Source organism: Perognathus longimembris, chromosome 12 (assembly GCF_023159225.1).
Source record: "Perognathus longimembris pacificus isolate PPM17 chromosome 12, ASM2315922v1, whole genome shotgun sequence".
NCBI lineage: Eukaryota > Metazoa > Chordata > Mammalia > Rodentia > Heteromyidae > Perognathus > Perognathus longimembris.
This window is the reverse complement of record NC_063172.1, coordinates 15,625,406-15,643,911: the sequence shown is the minus strand read 5'-3', so window position 1 is coordinate 15,643,911 and position 18,506 is coordinate 15,625,406. Positions and strand designations below refer to the sequence as shown.

Here is an 18,506-nt window from a genome sequence, read left to right as displayed (position 1 = left end):
TGGTTTTGCCCTGAATTCCTTCAGTAAATTATGAGAGAGCATCTGACTTACACATCATATGTCTGACAAGAACCCTATGTCTCCATCATCTTATCATATTTAAATTTATTTTTCAACCACACAAACTCTGTGGACTCCTGGGGTATGGTTCACAGGGATGGATGATTATCATCTGATATGTTAGATTCGCAGAGGAAGTCATTAATATCAAAAGGGAATTGTCTACAACACTTTAATGAGGAACAGGATTTTTGCAGAAAGGACTTTCCTGCCAAGAGTGGGGCAATGTAGAAGTCCCTATTTTCCACTCAAATGAAGTTAGGTCATTGCAGGTTCTCTCATGCATTTCTTAGCTTTTTTTGTTGTATTGTTTTTATTTGTCTGGGTATGACTTTTTTCTATTTGTGTGGAGTTTGGGTTTTGTTTTAGTTTGGGGCTTTTTTGTTGTTCTTGTTTTGTTTGGTCTTGTTTTAGTTTTTGAATTTTTGTTAGCACTAACTTCACATTCACTCTGTCACTTTCACTCCAGCCTGAGTTCTCTCATACTTTTGAATCATGACCTATTTTGTTTCCTTATCCTGAAGATGGGGGAAAGGAAGTAAAGAATAGAACCTTGATCCAGATGTCAGTGGCTAACACCTATAATCCTAGCTACATAGGAGGCTGAGATACAGGAATCAAAATTCAGACCCAGCTTGGACAGAAATGTCTGAGAAGTTCCATCTCCAAAATAACCAACAAAATGATGGGCTTCCAGGCACTGTGGCTCATGTCTGTAATCCTAGCTACTCAGGAAGCTGAGATCTGAGGATCATGGTTCAAAGCCATCCTTGGCAAGAAAGTCCACGAGACTCTTACCTCCAATTGACCACCAGAAACCTGGAAGTGATGCTGTGGCTCAAGTGGTAGAGCTCAGGGACACCTCCAAGCCTAGAGTTCAAGCCCCATAACTGACAAAAAAAAGAGATGGGCTAGAGACATGGCTCAAGTGATAAGAGGCCAGCCGTGCAAACAATCCAAGCAAGAGCAGAGGCCTTAGCTCCAAGCCAAAATACAAGTATGTGTGCATGCACACACACACACATTCAAGAAAGAAAAAAGAAAAAGAAAGAATAGAACCTTGAAATCTGAAGGAAAGGGTTTCTTTCCTCAACACTCTCGGAAATATCTATTAATGTTTTTAGCAAAGAAAGAAATATAGCTTTACCGTGATCTCCAACAAAGATGACATTTACACACCGATGCAGCTTGAGTTGTTTCAGCCCATCCATTAGTTGGCCCACGGTTTTGTCAATTTCCCTTAGAGGATTTGTCATCTGGAAGAGAGAAAAACGTAGTCCTCTCAGGTTGTTATTGTTTCTTTTTGTCATCTTTACTTACTTGTTTATTCATTTTTACCTTTCCGTTTCCACAGATCTTCTACCCACAGAGCAATCTGGAAAGAAAACTTTAGGCCCAGAGGCAGAGCTTTGTCTCGGGAGGATTATCCTGTCTTTATTTGTGTGTAGTGTGTGTGTGTGTGTGTGTGTGTGTGTGTGTGTGTAAATCAGATGTAAGTACTTTATTCCATCAAGAGAAATTATCCAATCCCTTTCCAGATTTTTTTTATATAAGAAGAACACATGTATTACAAAGAAAAAACTCTTTTTTGGAGATGAAATGACTTTTCTTAAGTCTAACAACACACAAAAGCAAGAGTTCTGAGGGTGAACAGGAAGTCAGCTGGAAATTTTCAGCACCTTCCCCCTGTGGAAAATCATGTCATACCGCGGTCCCTGGCAGGAGGATGCGCGCAGTGAATCAAAGGCAGTTCCGAGGTTCAAATCACCTGACCTTGCTCTGGGTCATAAATCAGAACATCATAGATGCCCTGGGATTCATTCCATATTCCAAAGAACTTAACCTGTCAACTTCTGAAAGCAATAGGTTACGAATGGAAGAAATGAGCTACTACTCCTCAAATCATCTTTCCATCTGATTTTGAGTGAACTAAGAATTACACGAATTTTAAACAGAAAATGGCCAATGGGTTTGTTCTAGAAAGCTTCTTATTTAAGTCTAATGAAATACGAAAGCTGAATTCACTGAAGAACAACTTGCAAAGCTTAAGATACAAAACCCAGCTCTCATCTTTCCTCAAATGAAATCTCTAACACAAGTGCACCATACACACAAGCTTCCCCTTTCCACCTCATCTCTAACTGGGAAAGTTTTGAACAAACCTCACATCAGACAAACACTTGATAGCATTTAAAATGAGTTCTACGGCTGAGCTAACAACCACAGACATCCCTCCAAGATAGCTAAGACCAGAAGAAATATGAATATCATTTTTACTCAGATGCATGCTATTAGCTACCATTAGCATCACCTCAGATGACTGATGAACTTTCCTCATATTATTCATTCCATCAGAGAAATCAGGTGACGACTTCTTTTTTTAGATAGATTTTAAAATTTATTCCAAGGATCAAGTCACAACTTAAAATTTTTAGAATGAGACAGTGTCCTCAGAAGGAAGTAACAGATGTGGAACTAAGTGGTATTTGTTTTGGGAGAAAACCATGCTTTCCTCCAAGATCCTAGTCTAGACAAAGAAGTACAAAATGAATAACGCATGTCAACCCCTGGCACTGACTTTTCCACTACTCAGCAAGACAACCAGGTAAAATTCAGAACCTTCTCCTCAGGGATGCATTCAGACATTTATAAGACACCATCTCACAAGCATTTGAAGGTTTCAAGAAGAGTAACAACCAAGGGGTCCTTGGAAAGTACTGGAAAGAGTAAACAGGACCCATATCATTATGAAAAGACATATATAACTCTATCTGTTCACTATTTTCTCTTTCTTTCACTGGATCTTAGCTACTTATTCTCTTGTTCATACTCCAATACCCATTCTAATCTCTGAAAGTACAGACTTCTAATCTAAGTCAACTTTCTATTGAGTTCTCATCTCTATTGCTTCAATGGTGGCCACACTACCTGGAGGTGAGTCTAAAAACTAAGACCATTAAACCGTCATGACTGATTCTGTGTGTAATTACGAGTAAAACCAGTAGGCCTTTTAACAGTCACTTCAGCCTAATTTGGGTCAACAAATCCTAAAGAAATTAAATGACTCCTTCTTTCTAGCATGCCAAAAGTTCAGGAAATTTTTGCATCATATAAGTACCAGATGTTCCTGGACTTTAAGTCAAGGACCATGCACGTGAGTTTTTCTAAACTTATCTAGCCAGTTTTCAGACCAAAGTACTGGAAAAAAAAAAACTTCAACTCCAACTTGCCCACCGTAAAGCTTTGGAACAATAGATAAAACTTACTTTGTCCTGACGAGTTTCCGCTGTATAATGATCCATCCTATGTAATTTTCTTCTTCTTTTCTTTGGAGGAGCAACTGGTCTTTCCTGTCTCCTCTTAGGGGCAACTTTCCTCTTAGGTCTCTTAGCCGGAGTAAGAGGTGAACCATAACTACTCTCCTGTACTGGCGGATAAAGATGTCTGGACTCAGAAGTCGTCTGTCCCTCTAGGTCACATGATAAAGCTCACACTTGACCATCTAGGGTCAGCAGAGCCTTAGAATGGCTAAGGTTCTTTCACCAAGAACACATAGGTATGAGAGGACACTCAGGGATCTCCTTAGCGAGAAACCTTCTACATGAGTCTCCATCTTGTCATGTGAGCTTCGAGCACCTAAGAAGCCTGCTGTGATTGTTACAGGGAGGTGACTTTACAGAAATTCTGTATTCTATCATTCCTGCTTTTCTGACTAGTCCTTGGTTATAAAAAGCCCTCCACGTGTCCAGTTCCAGCTGACAACCAAATGGAATACTAGATACTTGATCAAGTTGTCTGGGTGGTTCTACTTCAGAAACAGATGGAGAGCTCTTTGTTCACATTATCAAATACATCAGAGCACTGTCACTTTCCTGGGCAAGGATTGGGGGGAGGGGCAGAATGTAAAACCAAGGATGTAATAAAATAAATAATATGCATCCCTCCTTGGTTCTTGCACAAATTAGGCCTTTCAGCAGGAGACAGCTCTTCTTGCTGACAATAGAACCTTCCAGTACAGAGGAGCTCTAATGGATATTGTGACAAATCATCAGAATCTCTTCATCATGGTACATAAAGTACCAAAGACCCTACTTATCTTCTTGCTATCAGATACCCCTCTATTTGGTTAGGATGAGGGTGCCATAGGTTTTGTCTGAAAAATCCAGAGGGTAAAATATGATGTATAAACTGAGTTGAAGAACTCCAAATGCTGGAGAAAAATTAATAAATCAAACAGCCCCTGATTTGTTGATGGTGCAAAGGTGAATTAAAGCAGCAAGCCCTGCTGTTTATCTAGCTGCTTCCTCTCTTGGTAGGGCTATTCCTAGAGCCATTGGGATGCAGGCAGGGGCAGGAAGGCAATCATGTTAGTGCATCCAGGAAGGAGAATTTCTGCCATGCGGTTGCACTGTTTCCAGGGCAAGCAACTGCCAGGATTGCTTCTGTTTCTGTCTCAACCTCTTTCTCCGGCAAAGCGATCAGAAGACACAGCCCCATAGACTTTGGTTTGGTTTGGTTTGAATGCATCTAGTTTTAGGCAAAACTCCATGAGCAAGAAAAGCAAGAAAAAAAAAAAGGAGGAATTTTCCCATTTCATGGTCACCATGTTCATTCTGCTGGTGCTCAGATCTGCCCATCCAACACTAGGCCATATGCAAGAACCTTCAACATTCCACACACTCCCCAGGCGAGCCTTTCCAGTTGCAGCAGGTTAGAGGCACAGAAGTAACAGGGTTTAGGCAAACTGGGTTTTCATCCAGTAGATTATCAATGCATGTATTTCTCTCTTCAAATGTTAGAGGTAGACGGAAGCTAAGTTTTCACTGACAAGCCATACTGTAGCCTGATTTTAGAGGTTTTAGCCTGAGGTTATTAAGAGGATGGGAGATCAAGTGGCGAAATTTCCCTGCTTTTCAGAAGGGTTCTTTGCCATCTTAAGATAGGGACCAGCCAGCCAAAGCTCTGCCTCTAGATCCGGAAGAACAGCCGAACAAGAGGTCATAGGAAAAGCATAGAAGGTCAAAGAGAAGATTGCGCCAACGATAAAAAAAAGCAAGCATATTTTTGAACATTCACCATTACACTATGAAACCAGGAGCAATACACCAATTCTGGAAGCCCCTATTTGGTCATCTCACTTAAAAGCTTTTGAGACTCATCCTGAAAAGAAAGTGTACTCAAAGATTAAGCAAATAAAGCACAAACTTCAAATAAATTCATCTTACTGTAACATAACATTTTGCTAGACACATTTCAGTAGAATTTCAGATACAAGTTATCTTTCATTACATGTCAAAGACAACATGTTGCTAGTTTTTAGACTCATCCTTGACCTCATATGTATAATCTTTATGCACAATAAAATGTACAAAGTTAAGGATCATGGAGAGTCTTCATCATTTGCGCTTCAATGTCCATCCTATTCAGGCCATTTCATGAAAATGAGTGAACATTATAAATTATTAACACAAAAAATTAATTTAATTAATGACACGAAAGTATATGATGATATAGGGTATCTATGCATGTAAATCACTTAGTCTGTGATCGAAGACATGTTTTGCTGATTTGCTTTAGTTTTGTGGTAAAAGTGTAAACTATATTAGCCAGGCACTAGTGGCTCAACCTGTAATCTTAGCTACTCAGGAGGCTGAGATCTGAGGATCATGGTTCAAAGCCAGCCCAGGAAGGAAAGTCCATGAGATCCTTATCTCCAATTAACCACCAAAAATGCTAGAAGTGGAGCCCAAGTGGTAGAGTGCTAGCCTTGAGCAAAAGAGCTCAGTAACAGTGCCCAGGGCCCACACACATTAAAAAAAAAAGTATAAACTATTTCATTTGGTTTGATTTTAGGGTAAAATAAGTTCTCTAAAACAGGATGAGAACTAGTTGAAATCTGAAGCTATCCCTTCCTTTCCAAGAAGAAAGTGAATACAGAGTATTTACATGCTAGTTACATGACAAAACTCCTGTGACAAGAAGTACTATATAGTACTAAAAAGAACATAACATGCACGGCATTGGTAGCTCATGTGTATCATCCTCAGGAGGCAGAGATCTGAGGGTCGTAGTTCAAAGACAGCCCTGGAAGACTCGTATCTATGATACTCTTATCTCCAATTAGCCACTCAAAAACCAGAAGTGGCACTGTGACTCAAGGGTTAGAATGCCAGCCTTGAGCACAAAGAGGCTCAGGGACAGCACCCAGGCCCTTGGTTCAAGCCCCACAATGGACAAAAAAAAAATTAAAAAGAAAAAAGAAGAACAAGATAACATAAAAGCTGAAAAGATCAACTTTTAATTCAAAAGTTGAATGAGCATCCCAGCACGTAACAACTCATTAAAGCATTCTGTATTGTGTTCCATTTATTCATTGTATAGTACTTTTTTGTAATGAGGTTTCTTAATTAAAACATATACACAGGGCTGGGGATATAGCCTAGTGGCAAGAGTGCCTGTCTCATATACATGAGGCCCTAGGTTCGATTCCCCAGCACCACATACACAGAAAACGGCCAGAAGCGGCGCTGTGGCTCAAGTGGCAGAGTGCTAGCCTTGAGCGGGAAGAAACCAGGGACAGTGCTCAGGCCCTGAGTCCAAGCCCCAGGACTGGCCAAAAAAAAAAAAAAAAAAAAAAAAAACATATACACAGACTTTCAATAGGTAATCCAGAGATGCTCTTGATAAAGAACATTTCTTATGAAGCCCTATAATAAGATATAAGGTAAATTATATCTCATCTGTATTGTTAAAAGCCAACTTTGGTCATAAAGAAAACAAAAATGCTGTATGTGATTTGTGTAGTCATTCATGGGCCACTTTGCCTAGTCCCTGCGCTGAAAGGGGGTTAAATGATTTTATTGGTAGGATTGTAATCTGGGGATCAGAAGTTCTGAGCAGCTTGAGCAGCCCCAAACTTTTTCAAGTGCCAGTCTTCAGTTTTGTTGTTGTTGTTTTTATTATTATTATTATCTTTATGTAGTTGTACTAAGGGGTTTTGAGTCAACAGTTCAGTTTATGAGTACAATGCAACTTGATCAGTGTCCAGCTTTTAGTTTTAAAAGGTAGCTGAAGCCAATACCAATTTCTTTTCTGTCTCCCATTCAGGATCTTTTAAGGGCTATTATTCTAGCAAAGCTGAACTTTTACAAAGAGCACATGGAACTGCTTTGGGTGTTCTGCGGGGATTTTTTTTTTAACATTTTAATAAAATGTGGTTCCTTTTGTTCACTTTAAAAGATTAATCTCAAAGAAAGTCATCCTAAAGATAAAACAGCTATTCTTGCTTTGGTTTTCTTCCTGGCAAAATAAGATTTGTGTTTCTTGTGTGCAGATGTTTATCTTGTTTTATCATTGGTGTTTCATAATCGTGCAACCCTGGTTAAACATCAAAGGGAGAGAAAAAGAGCCTCAGATTTATATGACCTCAGTGATTTAAGACAAACTAAGAATGGTTTCACATATCTACTGGGGTTTATTTTTGCCAGTCCTGGGGCTAGGGACTCAGGGCCTGAGCACTGTTCCTGGCTTCTTTTTGCTCAAGGCTAACAGTCTACCTCTTGAGTCAGTCACAGCACCACTTCTGGCTTTTTCTGTTTGTGTGGTGCTGAGGAATCGAGTCATGCAAGCTAGGCAAACACTCTACCGCTAAGCCACATTCCCAGCCCTCTATTGGTTTTTGGTGCTTAAAAAAAAAAAACACCAACCACTGAACTAAATGTTAAAGTATTCATATATCCTTATGGACCCATCATATCTTTTGTCTTTGTTTAGACATGCTAAAAGTTAGCCACACATACTGACACCTAGTTGCATTTATCATCATGTGTGACTCATCTGTCTGCTAAATGGATAACATAATTACAGGCAACCTTGTTATCATAGGTTATTGGAGAACTAGAGGCAGCATCCATCAGCAAAGAGATTTTCAAAAATAATTTCTCAGCTGAAATCAAAATCTTTTTTTGTTCATATAGACCTTATTGTCCTGGTTAAGGAAGAAAAGTGAAAACCCCTTATTTAAATATTCAGAAATGAAGATGGGTAGGCTTCATCAAATTTTAAAAGGATCGACGTTGAAATACTGGGAAGATTTCCATCTAAGATGAAATGGAACATAATGAAATACAGTTATCAACTTCCCCATCTTCTGAGTCTGAAGTTATACTGGCTCCTACCTTACAAACACGTAATCTACTACAATGCTGAGCATGTAATAAAAGGAAATCTGTCATACAGCTCTGCTAAGAAGATTCATCCAAGTATATGTTTCTCTTGATCACAAATCCATTCTCCATTTAGAAATGATGGATAAGGCAAGTGCTGGTGGCTCACGCTTGTAATCCTAGCTACTTAGGAGGCTGAGATCTGAAGACTGAGGTTAGGAGTCAGCCTGGGACAGAAAGTCCAGGAGCTTCTAATCTCCAATTTATAAGCATAAAGGGGAAGTGGAGCTGTGGTTCAAATAGTAGAGCACCAGCCTTGAACAAAAAAGCCAAGTGAGAATACAAGGCCCTAAGTTCAAGCCCCAATACTGCACAGAAAATGAATGAATGGATCAATGACTAAATGAATAAGGGTGCTAGATAGGTTCCTGCTCTTGAATGTGATCATGATTTCACAGTATAAATGACTAAGTCAAATTTTATCCAATAAGAAACTGCCCAGTACTAAACTACTAAACCAGACAGATGGCTATTGCTTAACTAATTGATCTCTCCAAACTGCACCCTCACGTTAAGGGGGTTGATATTCAGTCGTGAGGTCTCGTACTGGAGGTTTAATCTGGAAATTCCCTATAGCTAATGGCCACTGCCACCCTCTCTGCACCCTTTACCTTATGAGAGAAGGCAGAAAAACAGACATGCTCTCTTTATCCCCCCCCCAGCATTGATCTCAAGTTTAGGCTATGTTTCACTTATCAAAGCAATCGGAAATGAAGTTCCTATAAGAGAAACAAGCACATTTACCAATTATGTTACATATGTTTTTAGTTTTATCGTTATTAGACTGGGTGAAAATCTTGTAGATCTGAACATTCTCAAAGAGTTTATACAAATCCTGAAATAAGATCAGATCTGTTAGTCCCCCAGTACACAGGTTTTTCTCCTCAGACAGATGATAAATCACTAACCTCAGGGCCAAAGGGACCGTATTTGTGTCCAGAGAAATCAGGTTGTTCAGAATAGAAGGCATAGACTGAAGGCCTATGGAGAAATTGGCAGGTTCAGAATCTCCTCCGACTACACATAACAAAAAATAGCAAATATCCCTACATACATTTAAAAAAATCCCTTAAATTTAGTTAATCTCCCATCTGTTGTTATGACCATGGAATTTTTTTCTCTTTTTCTAATATTCCCATGCCCACTCTCTCTGTCTACTACCTCACTCTGCCTAGAACCCTTCCAGAATCAAAAGTCACCAAGGGAAATTTGAAAATGTATTCAGACTTTTGGTTTTTCAAGGTAACAGAACCCAGGGGTCATTTGCATGGGCCATGAAATCTGCAGCCTGAAAGAACTACCTTTCTTCAGGTGAAAAGTGCGTTTTAATGCTCTTTAATCCTTGAAATGCTGATCATTCATTTATCAATGCCAGAAATTCTCTTCAGCTCTGCTGTAGTAGCCAGGATTCCCAGCTGTAGTAATCCACGCAATTAAATGGCTCACAATAACCAAAGCCTTCTTAGGGAAACAATGCTTAAGGCTAATAACCACAAAACTTTTAATAACACCGAACCTTGGCTGTGCTTCTATTTTACAGTCCATTTAACTTTTCACCCAGTTCTAAGCTAAAATGGAAATGTACTGGAGAAAGAAGAGAGAAGAAATACCTCTCATTGTCTGGTAGCGTCAGCCACTGCAGGATGGTTAATATTCTCCGCTCGTGAGGGATGGTTCTGTAGGGTCACAACAAGCAAAGCATTAGGTTGCATTTCCACAAATTCAGGCTTGACAAGTGTTTGTTTTTTGCTCCCAAGCCAAATGCTCTTTATTTACCACCATCTGTTTTCATTTCATTACAGCAAAAAGCCTTCTTTGGAATTAGTGTTTAAACTTCCATTTGCATTTGCAACATATGACATTGCATAACTCCTTCCAGAGAAGACTAGTCTGGAAATTCTGATTCATGGTCAAAATAAGGAACCTGTCTGGTTGATCAGAAACTCCACTGTAAGCAGAAAGACTCCTGACTTCTGAGTTGCTGTTGTTTTGTAGTCTGCCAATGGCTTTGAGGAAGACACAACCCAACATCCATCTTCAATCTGCCTTTTGCTGGCAGGGTCATGTCTGTTGACCTCTAAACTTTCACCTCTCTCAGCCTCAATTCACTCATCAGTAAAATAAAGAGAACAGTAAAGCACACCACCTGGCTTGGTTGCAAAGATAAAATAAAATTAGTCAAATAAGGGGCATGCACACTGCCTAGTACTAAAAGAAAAAAGAAAAAAAAACCTCTTTTATTAAAGATCATAATTAAGTACTATTCTCCCTCTAAACAACTATGACTTTAAAAAATCATTATCTAATCTGAAACTTTAAGTTTCTCCTCTATAAAATAATGGGTTAAGAAAGGTATTCTTAAAAAATCTCTTCCAGCCCTATAAAAAAAAAATCTATCAAGAATAGGCACATGTAATTATGAGACTGACAAAAAGGGTATAATCTTCCTCTACAATGACTTTTGTGTTTAATTCTCATTCCTCTGTTGGAATATAATTACCCGCAGCCAAGCACAGGCATTAAGAGCTCTTCGTGTCCATAACAGTACTGCATGCTGGGTTAATTTCCACCAGGATACACCCAGGAGAGCACTATTGTACTAGTGAGAAAATTCATATTCTTATTTTCTATTAGCATAAATTAATTGTACAAAGGAGCTTCATTGAAATATTTAAAATATGTCTGCCTTGTATTTGGATCAAATGTATTCCAGAAAATGAATGAATGAATGTGATGGACAGGTTCTTGCTCTTGAATGTGATGATGATTTCACTGTATAGGTGACTAAGTCAACATTGATCCAGTACTAAACTATTCTATACGATTCTAAACCAAACAGATGAATATGGCTTAACTAATATATCCTCTCCAAACTGCATAATCTTCCTAGCTTTTCTTATTCTTCCTTCCTCTTTTTTTAAACAGTTTTTGGTGGGTTTCATTATGCTATTTTGCTCTCTCTTTCTTTAAAAAAAAAAAAAAGAAAGAAAGAAAGAATCACAGGATGCTTTTCTGCTCCCACACCGAAGGTCAAACATTACAGAGAAGTTCCAGAAGAATTCAGTCTAAAACACAAGCTTGGTATGGTAAGGAAAGATCGTCGTGGGACACTGGTGAGCCATTTCTACTTTTACTCTTGCTAGGCATAAGCAAGAGAGCTCGGAGAAAGCTAAGTCCTCAAAGCTACGGTATACAGAGCCAGCAAAGCTCCCTTCCATCAGCCTCCTCCTGCCTCTCGCACGACCCCTCACAACCCCATCTCTTTCTCCTTGCAGATTTCTCATTGCATCTTTTCTATCTAGAGCTCTAATACAAGACCAGAAAGTCATGTTCACCGTAAAGTGAGTACTGATGTACACTTATTCCACTGTCATGGAACAAACATGTCCCTGTTTATTATATCCTATTATTGAATTAGGAATAGGCCTGCCATAGCCAGATTAATTGCTTCTGGGACTTTGCACTTCAGCCTTAGAAATTCCTTTCTATCTGAATACAATAATTAGAATTGCATATCCTGAATTCTTTCCTAACTTAAAAAAAAATCCAACAATGCTGTAGGTGGCCTTTTCATTTTAGCCTTATATCTCTACCTGCCCCAAAGCTGCTGATAGGTGTTAGGCCTAAAATATGGATTCTGATGAACCCGCTCCTAATGCTAATGGAAAATTCCAAGGTAATAAAATTTGTCTTGAGGTCAGAATGCCCTTCCTTTAGCTCCATTGATGGACAGGATACTTGATAGAGAGTTAAAAACACCAGCTCAGAGGCAAGATGCTTGGATATCAATTCTAGGTCCTATCGGTGTTGGTGGTGAGACTATGATAAGTTTCCTGTTTTGTACCTCTGTAAAATGATAATAATGGTACCTTCCCATAAGATTGTTGCAAACATTAAAAGAGATGATACATGTAAAGTGCTTACTATATACACCTGGAACATAGAAGGAGTTTAGAAAAATGTTCACTTTACCATCATGTGCAGGATTGATAAGCCTCCAACGATGATATATCCATTTATGTGGGCATTCACACTCCAAGTATGTGTGTGAACACAAATAAAATGATATGAGATACATTCACCAAAAGGACTCTGATGTAGAACTATCTCTCCTCTTCTTGAGGAAGATAAGCTGGTGGTTATCACTTCATGGGCAGGGGTGGAGTGTGTGTGCGTGTGTCTGTCTGTCTGTCTGTCTGTCTGTCTATAATAAGATGCAGAGCAGTTCTGAGTATCCTGAACATTTAAACCACTCAGGGTCTTAGTTATCTTTTAAATGAGGAGTTTCCTAGGAGTCCTATAACATCTTCATAAAATAACCACACAGATCAAAATGACATGGCCCTTGAACATACATACTTCGGATCCTATTCAGAGACAACACAAATAAATTTGACCCAGGGAAGCAAGGGTGCAGGCCCAAAAAATATTAATAATAGGGGGCTGGGAATATGGCCTAGTGGTAGAGTGCTTGCCTTGTATACATAAAGCCCTGGGTTCAATTCCTCAACACCAAATATATTAAAAAAAAAAAAAAAAAAGCCAGAAGTGGTGCTATGGCTCAAGTGGTAAAGTGCTATCCTTGAGCAAAAAGAAGCCAGGGACAGTGCTCAGGCCTTGAGTTCAAGCCCCAGGACTGACAATATATATATATATAAAATTGAGTCCACATTATGTCCACCACTATTGACTGATGCAAAATTTATCAAGAGGCCAAGTACATTAGACATCCTCAGGAAAGAAAAAGGGGGGAATGAAGAACTAGGTAAAGTATTAAGTGATAAAAGGGAACAATTTTTCTTAGGATATATATACATTGATTAGTCCATGTTAAAAGAAATGTAAATTTTTTAATGCTATGTATTGGCTGTTCTCTGTGTACCAAGTACCCTAATGGGCATATTAAATAAGAAATTTAAAATAAATAATGAATTAATTATAATTTATTCTGTTTTTACAATACCCTGTCATGAAGGTACTATAATTCCCATTTAAAGATGAGGACTTGAGTGATTAAATCACTTTTCCAAGGGTCAATACTTCAGGAGCAGTAGACGTGAACTAGATTGAATCTAAACACTCATAGCTGAGTATCACGGCTTTTGAATGTGAATTGAACATAATTCATATAAAGAAAGTTATGGACATCCACTGAGAATGACTTTAGAATAAAGTACTGTTATTTAAAAACAAGAGTATAATTCTTGCTTTCCATACAAGACAAGCTAAAAAAGGGACCTGCAAAATGTAAGACTGTAGAGATGTAAGACTGTAAAAATGTAGAGATTGGATATAGTTTTAAATTTCTTTTTTTTTTCTTTCAGAATTTCCTCTGTAGATTTCCTAGGCATGGATGTTCTTAGACAACTGGAAGTATGATCATGTTTTATTGAAGTTACAAAAAGCTCCAAAAGGTGACAGAGGAAAGAAACTAAATGAACCCAAGTCACTTCCAGAACATAGAGATAATAGTCTGAGAAGCAAAGCAAAACTCCTGACATCTTTAGAGCACACAAAGCCAGCTTCTTATAAGTGGTTTCGAATGGGTGGAGAAAATTGTCATTTGAAACCAGAACACTGGGCCTTTTCAAGGAAGCCTTGCAGCCCTCTCAGGGGGTAGGGTGAGGACTAAGTATTAATTATGCTGTTGGCTCCTCTCCATTCTGCCAGAAAAAAAAAAAAAATGAGTTGTGAGGGCAGAAGAAATCCCTCTATATAAGCATTGGTGACCCTCAAGGGTTAAAAGAAAGGCAATGTATAAGATTAAATTAGTAAATCAGCACACTGCCTACATTAAGCAGTGTCATTTCTAACATATCCTTGCTTATTTCTCAACTCAGAAACCTCTTTTAAAAAAAAATACTGTTAAAAGCATACTCTGTCTTAGCTTCAAGTCACCCAACCAATTTCAATTTAGCCCTTCAAATCTGAAAAAGCTACCTTTGTTCCTAAATTTGGAGAACACAGATGGTCCCATTCTGGATTAATCTGAACCTGGGATTGCTCTAAGCACACTGCTTTTAGAGAATAGTCAAATATTTGTTAACATGTAAGAGGTGAACAGGGAAACCACTTTAGATGGCTAAAAAAGAAAAGGACGGAAAGAACATCTTGGTGGGAATAAAATCTCCATGAAAGGTAAAACATATTCCTCTCTTTACAAAGGAGCCTTAAAATAATCAGTGTGCTAACAATTTTATTGAGTAATTTAAGCTTTACACACATAGACTACTAACCTCCTATCACTTCTACAGAGGCAACAATTCAAATTGTAACTACTAACCCCCCCATCACTCCTACAAAGGTAAGAAATAGTCCCATTTTATTATGGAAATCTTGGTGTTTGATGGGAGATTAGGGGGGACAAATGGAAGTTTCCCCACCCAAGTCTCCTGTCTGGAACTTCCATCCTCCATACCACTCCATCGGCTACCCAGCTGCCTGAAATCACATGCGATTTTTAAATCTGTGTACCAAAATACACATGGCAGGTTGCAATAGATTTATAGAAAATGGTCATCCAAGCTACAACATTAAAATACAATGCTTAAAAAAAATCTTTATTCTTTTAGTATAAAAATAAATAAATAAATAAAATATCTAAGAGAAATATACATTCCCAAGGTAGCAAGTTACCAAAAACCCCATAAAGGGGAAGAGTGAGAGCAAAAGGATGAATAGAAAAAATGAAAACCTTCTTCATTTAACAAGTTAAATAAAAAGGAGAGAGAGAGAAAGAGAGGGAGGGAGGGAGGGAGGGAGGGAGGGAGGGAGGGAGGGAGGGAGGGAGGGAGGGAGGGAGGAAGGGAAGGAGAGATATTGGATGAAGAAGAGGGACAGAGAAATGACCTCAGAAAAACTAACCAGAAAGTTATTAAGAATCAGCAAATACTCTACAGTTTGATATTTTTACATCTAACTGAAATGAAATCAATACTGAACTTATGTTTCATACATTGAATCACAACTGCAATTTTATAAATATTGACAAAACAAAAGTGACTTACACAGACCAAAAGAATGTTCCCGCTCTCACGCCTTGCTTGGTGGCTGTAATCCATAGCTAATAAGGAAAACATAGGAGGCTTATAATGTGCTCTGAGTTTTGGTTAAAGAAGGGGGGAAAGGTTTTAAACTATATTAGATCTGATATTTTATACCCTACTCACACCACACCATAAATTTCACATTATTTGCAACCATTTTTTCCTCACATCTGGAAGTCAGAATCACTATTTCCATGAATGTTATTCAATACAGTCTCTGTTAAAGCTCTCAAAATCTCTGCTGTGATTCTAATGACATTTTGTTTTAAAACTGGTATTTCATCTCGAAGCCTCTCTGTACCTGAATTTTCTGATAACTGCTTTGAACATTTCACTCAAGGGGCTGAGTTTTGCTCATCAAAGGATTCAGAAGGAAGCCATATGTTTCCTTTCTTGCTAAAGCCTTACAGAGGACAGCCCCAATTTGCACCCAGATGTCAGAGTCTTAGGACCTAGCTTGTCTTGTTTGCCTGAAACTAGATGAATAGAAAGAAGAGAAGAAAGCGCAAATTTTTATTCTGGATTTTTCCTATGTCTTTTAGTTTGCTAGATAAGATTTTAGTAGATAAGATTAGTAGATAAGACTTCACGGCAAGTTTCTAGGGGAAGTTAGGTGAACTCACTTTTCATGAGGACTTTTTAAAATGTTATTTGTAGTTTGTGCATCAGCGAGAGGCAAAAGATGCAGGAGTTCAGAATCCAGCCTCTGTTACCAGACAGCCTAGATTTAAATATGGTTTCTGTCACAAACAACCACATAGACTTCTATCAAGTTTCTTTTCCTAATTAACATAAATTAACTATACAAAAGGTTTTTATTGTAGCATATCCCTGAATGCATATAATGTGCTTTGATCAAATTCACCCCCCCCATTTAATCTTTCCTAATCCCTCCCCCATCTTATATGGCTCTATACTTAAACAAGTATAGCATAGCAAGTCTCTGCACTTAACTCTCTGGGCTTCAATTTCTTTTAAAATATAGATAAATACGTTCTAGCCCATATAATTAGTCTACAGATTAATGAATGACTGCTTAAAGTCCATCAACTTTAAAGTGTGTGGCATTTGGTAACTATGAATTTTGGTCACTTTCAGTCTTTAGTGTTAAACAACAATGGAAATAAATTGAATCTAGTTATTCTGGGAACATTAAAAACAGCCTAGGGGCTTGGCTCAGATAGCTCATGCCTATAATCCTAACTACCCAGGATGCTAAGATCTGAAGATGGAGGTTTGAAGCCAGTCTAAGTGGGAAAATCCATGAAACTCTTCTCACCAGCTAATCACACACACACACACACACACACACACACACACACACACACACACAGAGCCTGAGTGGCTTAAGTAATATAACCTTCAGCAAAAAAGTTTTAAGCATTCACACAGTGTGAGACCAAAGGAAGATATTCTTAAGAGAAGATCACAAAGGTGCAATAACTATGTGCATCTAATCATATAAAATAACATTTATCAAAAGGAACTCCAGGAAATGGAAACCAGAGGTGGTTTTTTCAAAATTTCCTTTGTTGATGTGTTTGGGAGAGCAAGGAGGAGCACAGAAATGGTGTGACCAAGGGTGAACAAATGCAGCAGTAATACTCACTAGACACTGTGTTGAAAATGAACCATACAACTTGTGGGTGGGGTCAAAATGGAAAAAATCAGAGAGAGCAAGAGAAGGGATGACATTGTTCAAAAAGAAATGCACTCTTTACCTGACTTAGGTAACTGTAACCCCTCTGTACATCATCTTTACAATAACAATTTCATCAAAAGTTAAAATTTAACAACAACAAAAAAAAAGCTCAGGGACAGTGCCCAGGCCCTGAGCTCAAACCCCAGTATCCAGTATCTGCAATGAGCATGTGCCTGCACATGGGCACACATGTGCGCACATTCATACACACACACACACACACACACACACACACACACACAAGCTTAGGGTAGTAACTGTCACACTGAATACAAGCCTATGAGAATTCTTTCACTTAAAGGAAGGAAATACTGTAAAGGCCAATGAGAGAGAACTGTTGTTTACTACAAGACCAAAGTAAAACAATACAGGAACGATAGCTTGTTTCTTTCTGGCTTCATGGTATCCAGTCTTCAGGCATATTTTATGACTCCAGGGAAAAACTTTCTTTTTGGTGGAAACACATAATTTGGAGAAGTGTGGAATGCAGGAGCTTGGGAGCCTGGCCATGATGTCAAAGATCTGCCTGGGGGCTGGGAATATGGCCTAGTGGCAAGAGAGCTTGCCTCGTATACATGAAGCCCTGGGTTCGATTCTCCAGCACCACATATCTAGAAAATGGCCAGAAGAGGCGTTGTGGCTCAAGTGGCAGAGTGCTAGCCTTGAGCAAAAAGGAAGCCAGGGACAGTGCTCAGGCCCTGAGTTCAAGCCCCAGGACTGGCAAAAAAAAAAAAAAAAAAGATGTCTGCCTGGGTTGCAAATCTCTAAAAAAAAAAAAAAATCCCTGACTCCCATGGGGCATCTAGAAAGCCCCTCCCCTAAATACTACAGCTTCTGCAGCTGGCCAATGACACATGGGTGGAGGAGCACACAGCACCTCTCAGATGGTGGGGCTCTGAGCACTGGTGGATTTCATGACCCAAAGAAGGGTGAGAGCCCCACCCCACATTCATGCTACTGACAGCTCCATGGGTCTGGTCCAATCTAGATCATCCTTCTACTTTATAAACAAAGTCTGGCATGCCCCAACCAGTGTTTATTCTTCCTTACGCAGGAAGGTGAGCTGAAACTAAGTGCTGATCATCCTACAGCTGTCTTAGAGAGAGAGAGAGAGAGAGAGAGAGAGAGAGAGAGAGAGAGGAGAGGCAGTTCCCATGGAAGACACGTTTTTGTAATACAAGATCTATTTTTATACTTACTTTAATTTCACCAGCTCAGCTTAGTATATTCATATCCAAACAACTTCCTAGAGAAGCTAGTGCCTTGCTATTCCCAAGGAAACTGTACCAAGCAATATTTGACACATAGGAAAGAGAATAAACTGGGTGTTGTTTTTTTTAAGGAAAAAATATAAATGTATCAAATCATGGCACTACATTGTCCAAAATTGTATTGCAAAATGCATGCTGATGTGAACATCTGGACAATAAGAAGCCCCAGGAACAGCTTTGGATTCAGGGTACCCTAGGGACA

The 18,506-nt window shown here is 38.9% G+C and overlaps 1 protein-coding gene across 7 annotated transcripts in view; it reads right to left on the bottom strand.

Annotated features, from left to right (window-relative positions):
- The window catches only part of Enpp2 (ectonucleotide pyrophosphatase/phosphodiesterase 2), a 106,473-nt gene that overhangs the window by 35,836 nt on the left and 52,131 nt on the right, over positions 1-18,506 (bottom strand). For 5 of the 7 annotated variants that reach the window (XM_048359126.1, XM_048359125.1, XM_048359127.1 and 2 more), the window contains exons 9-13: positions 15,293-15,348; positions 9,896-9,961; positions 9,194-9,266; positions 3,327-3,482; positions 1,208-1,316 (exon numbers count right to left, since the gene is read on the bottom strand). In XM_048359126.1, the coding sequence (XP_048215083.1) occupies positions 1,208-1,316; positions 3,327-3,482; positions 9,194-9,266; positions 9,896-9,961; positions 15,293-15,348 (460 nt within the window). The remainder of the gene's footprint in view (positions 1-1,207; positions 1,317-3,326; positions 3,483-9,193; positions 9,267-9,895; positions 9,962-15,292; positions 15,349-18,506) is intronic. The other 2 variants (XM_048359130.1, XM_048359131.1) reach the window with 1 other exon arrangement.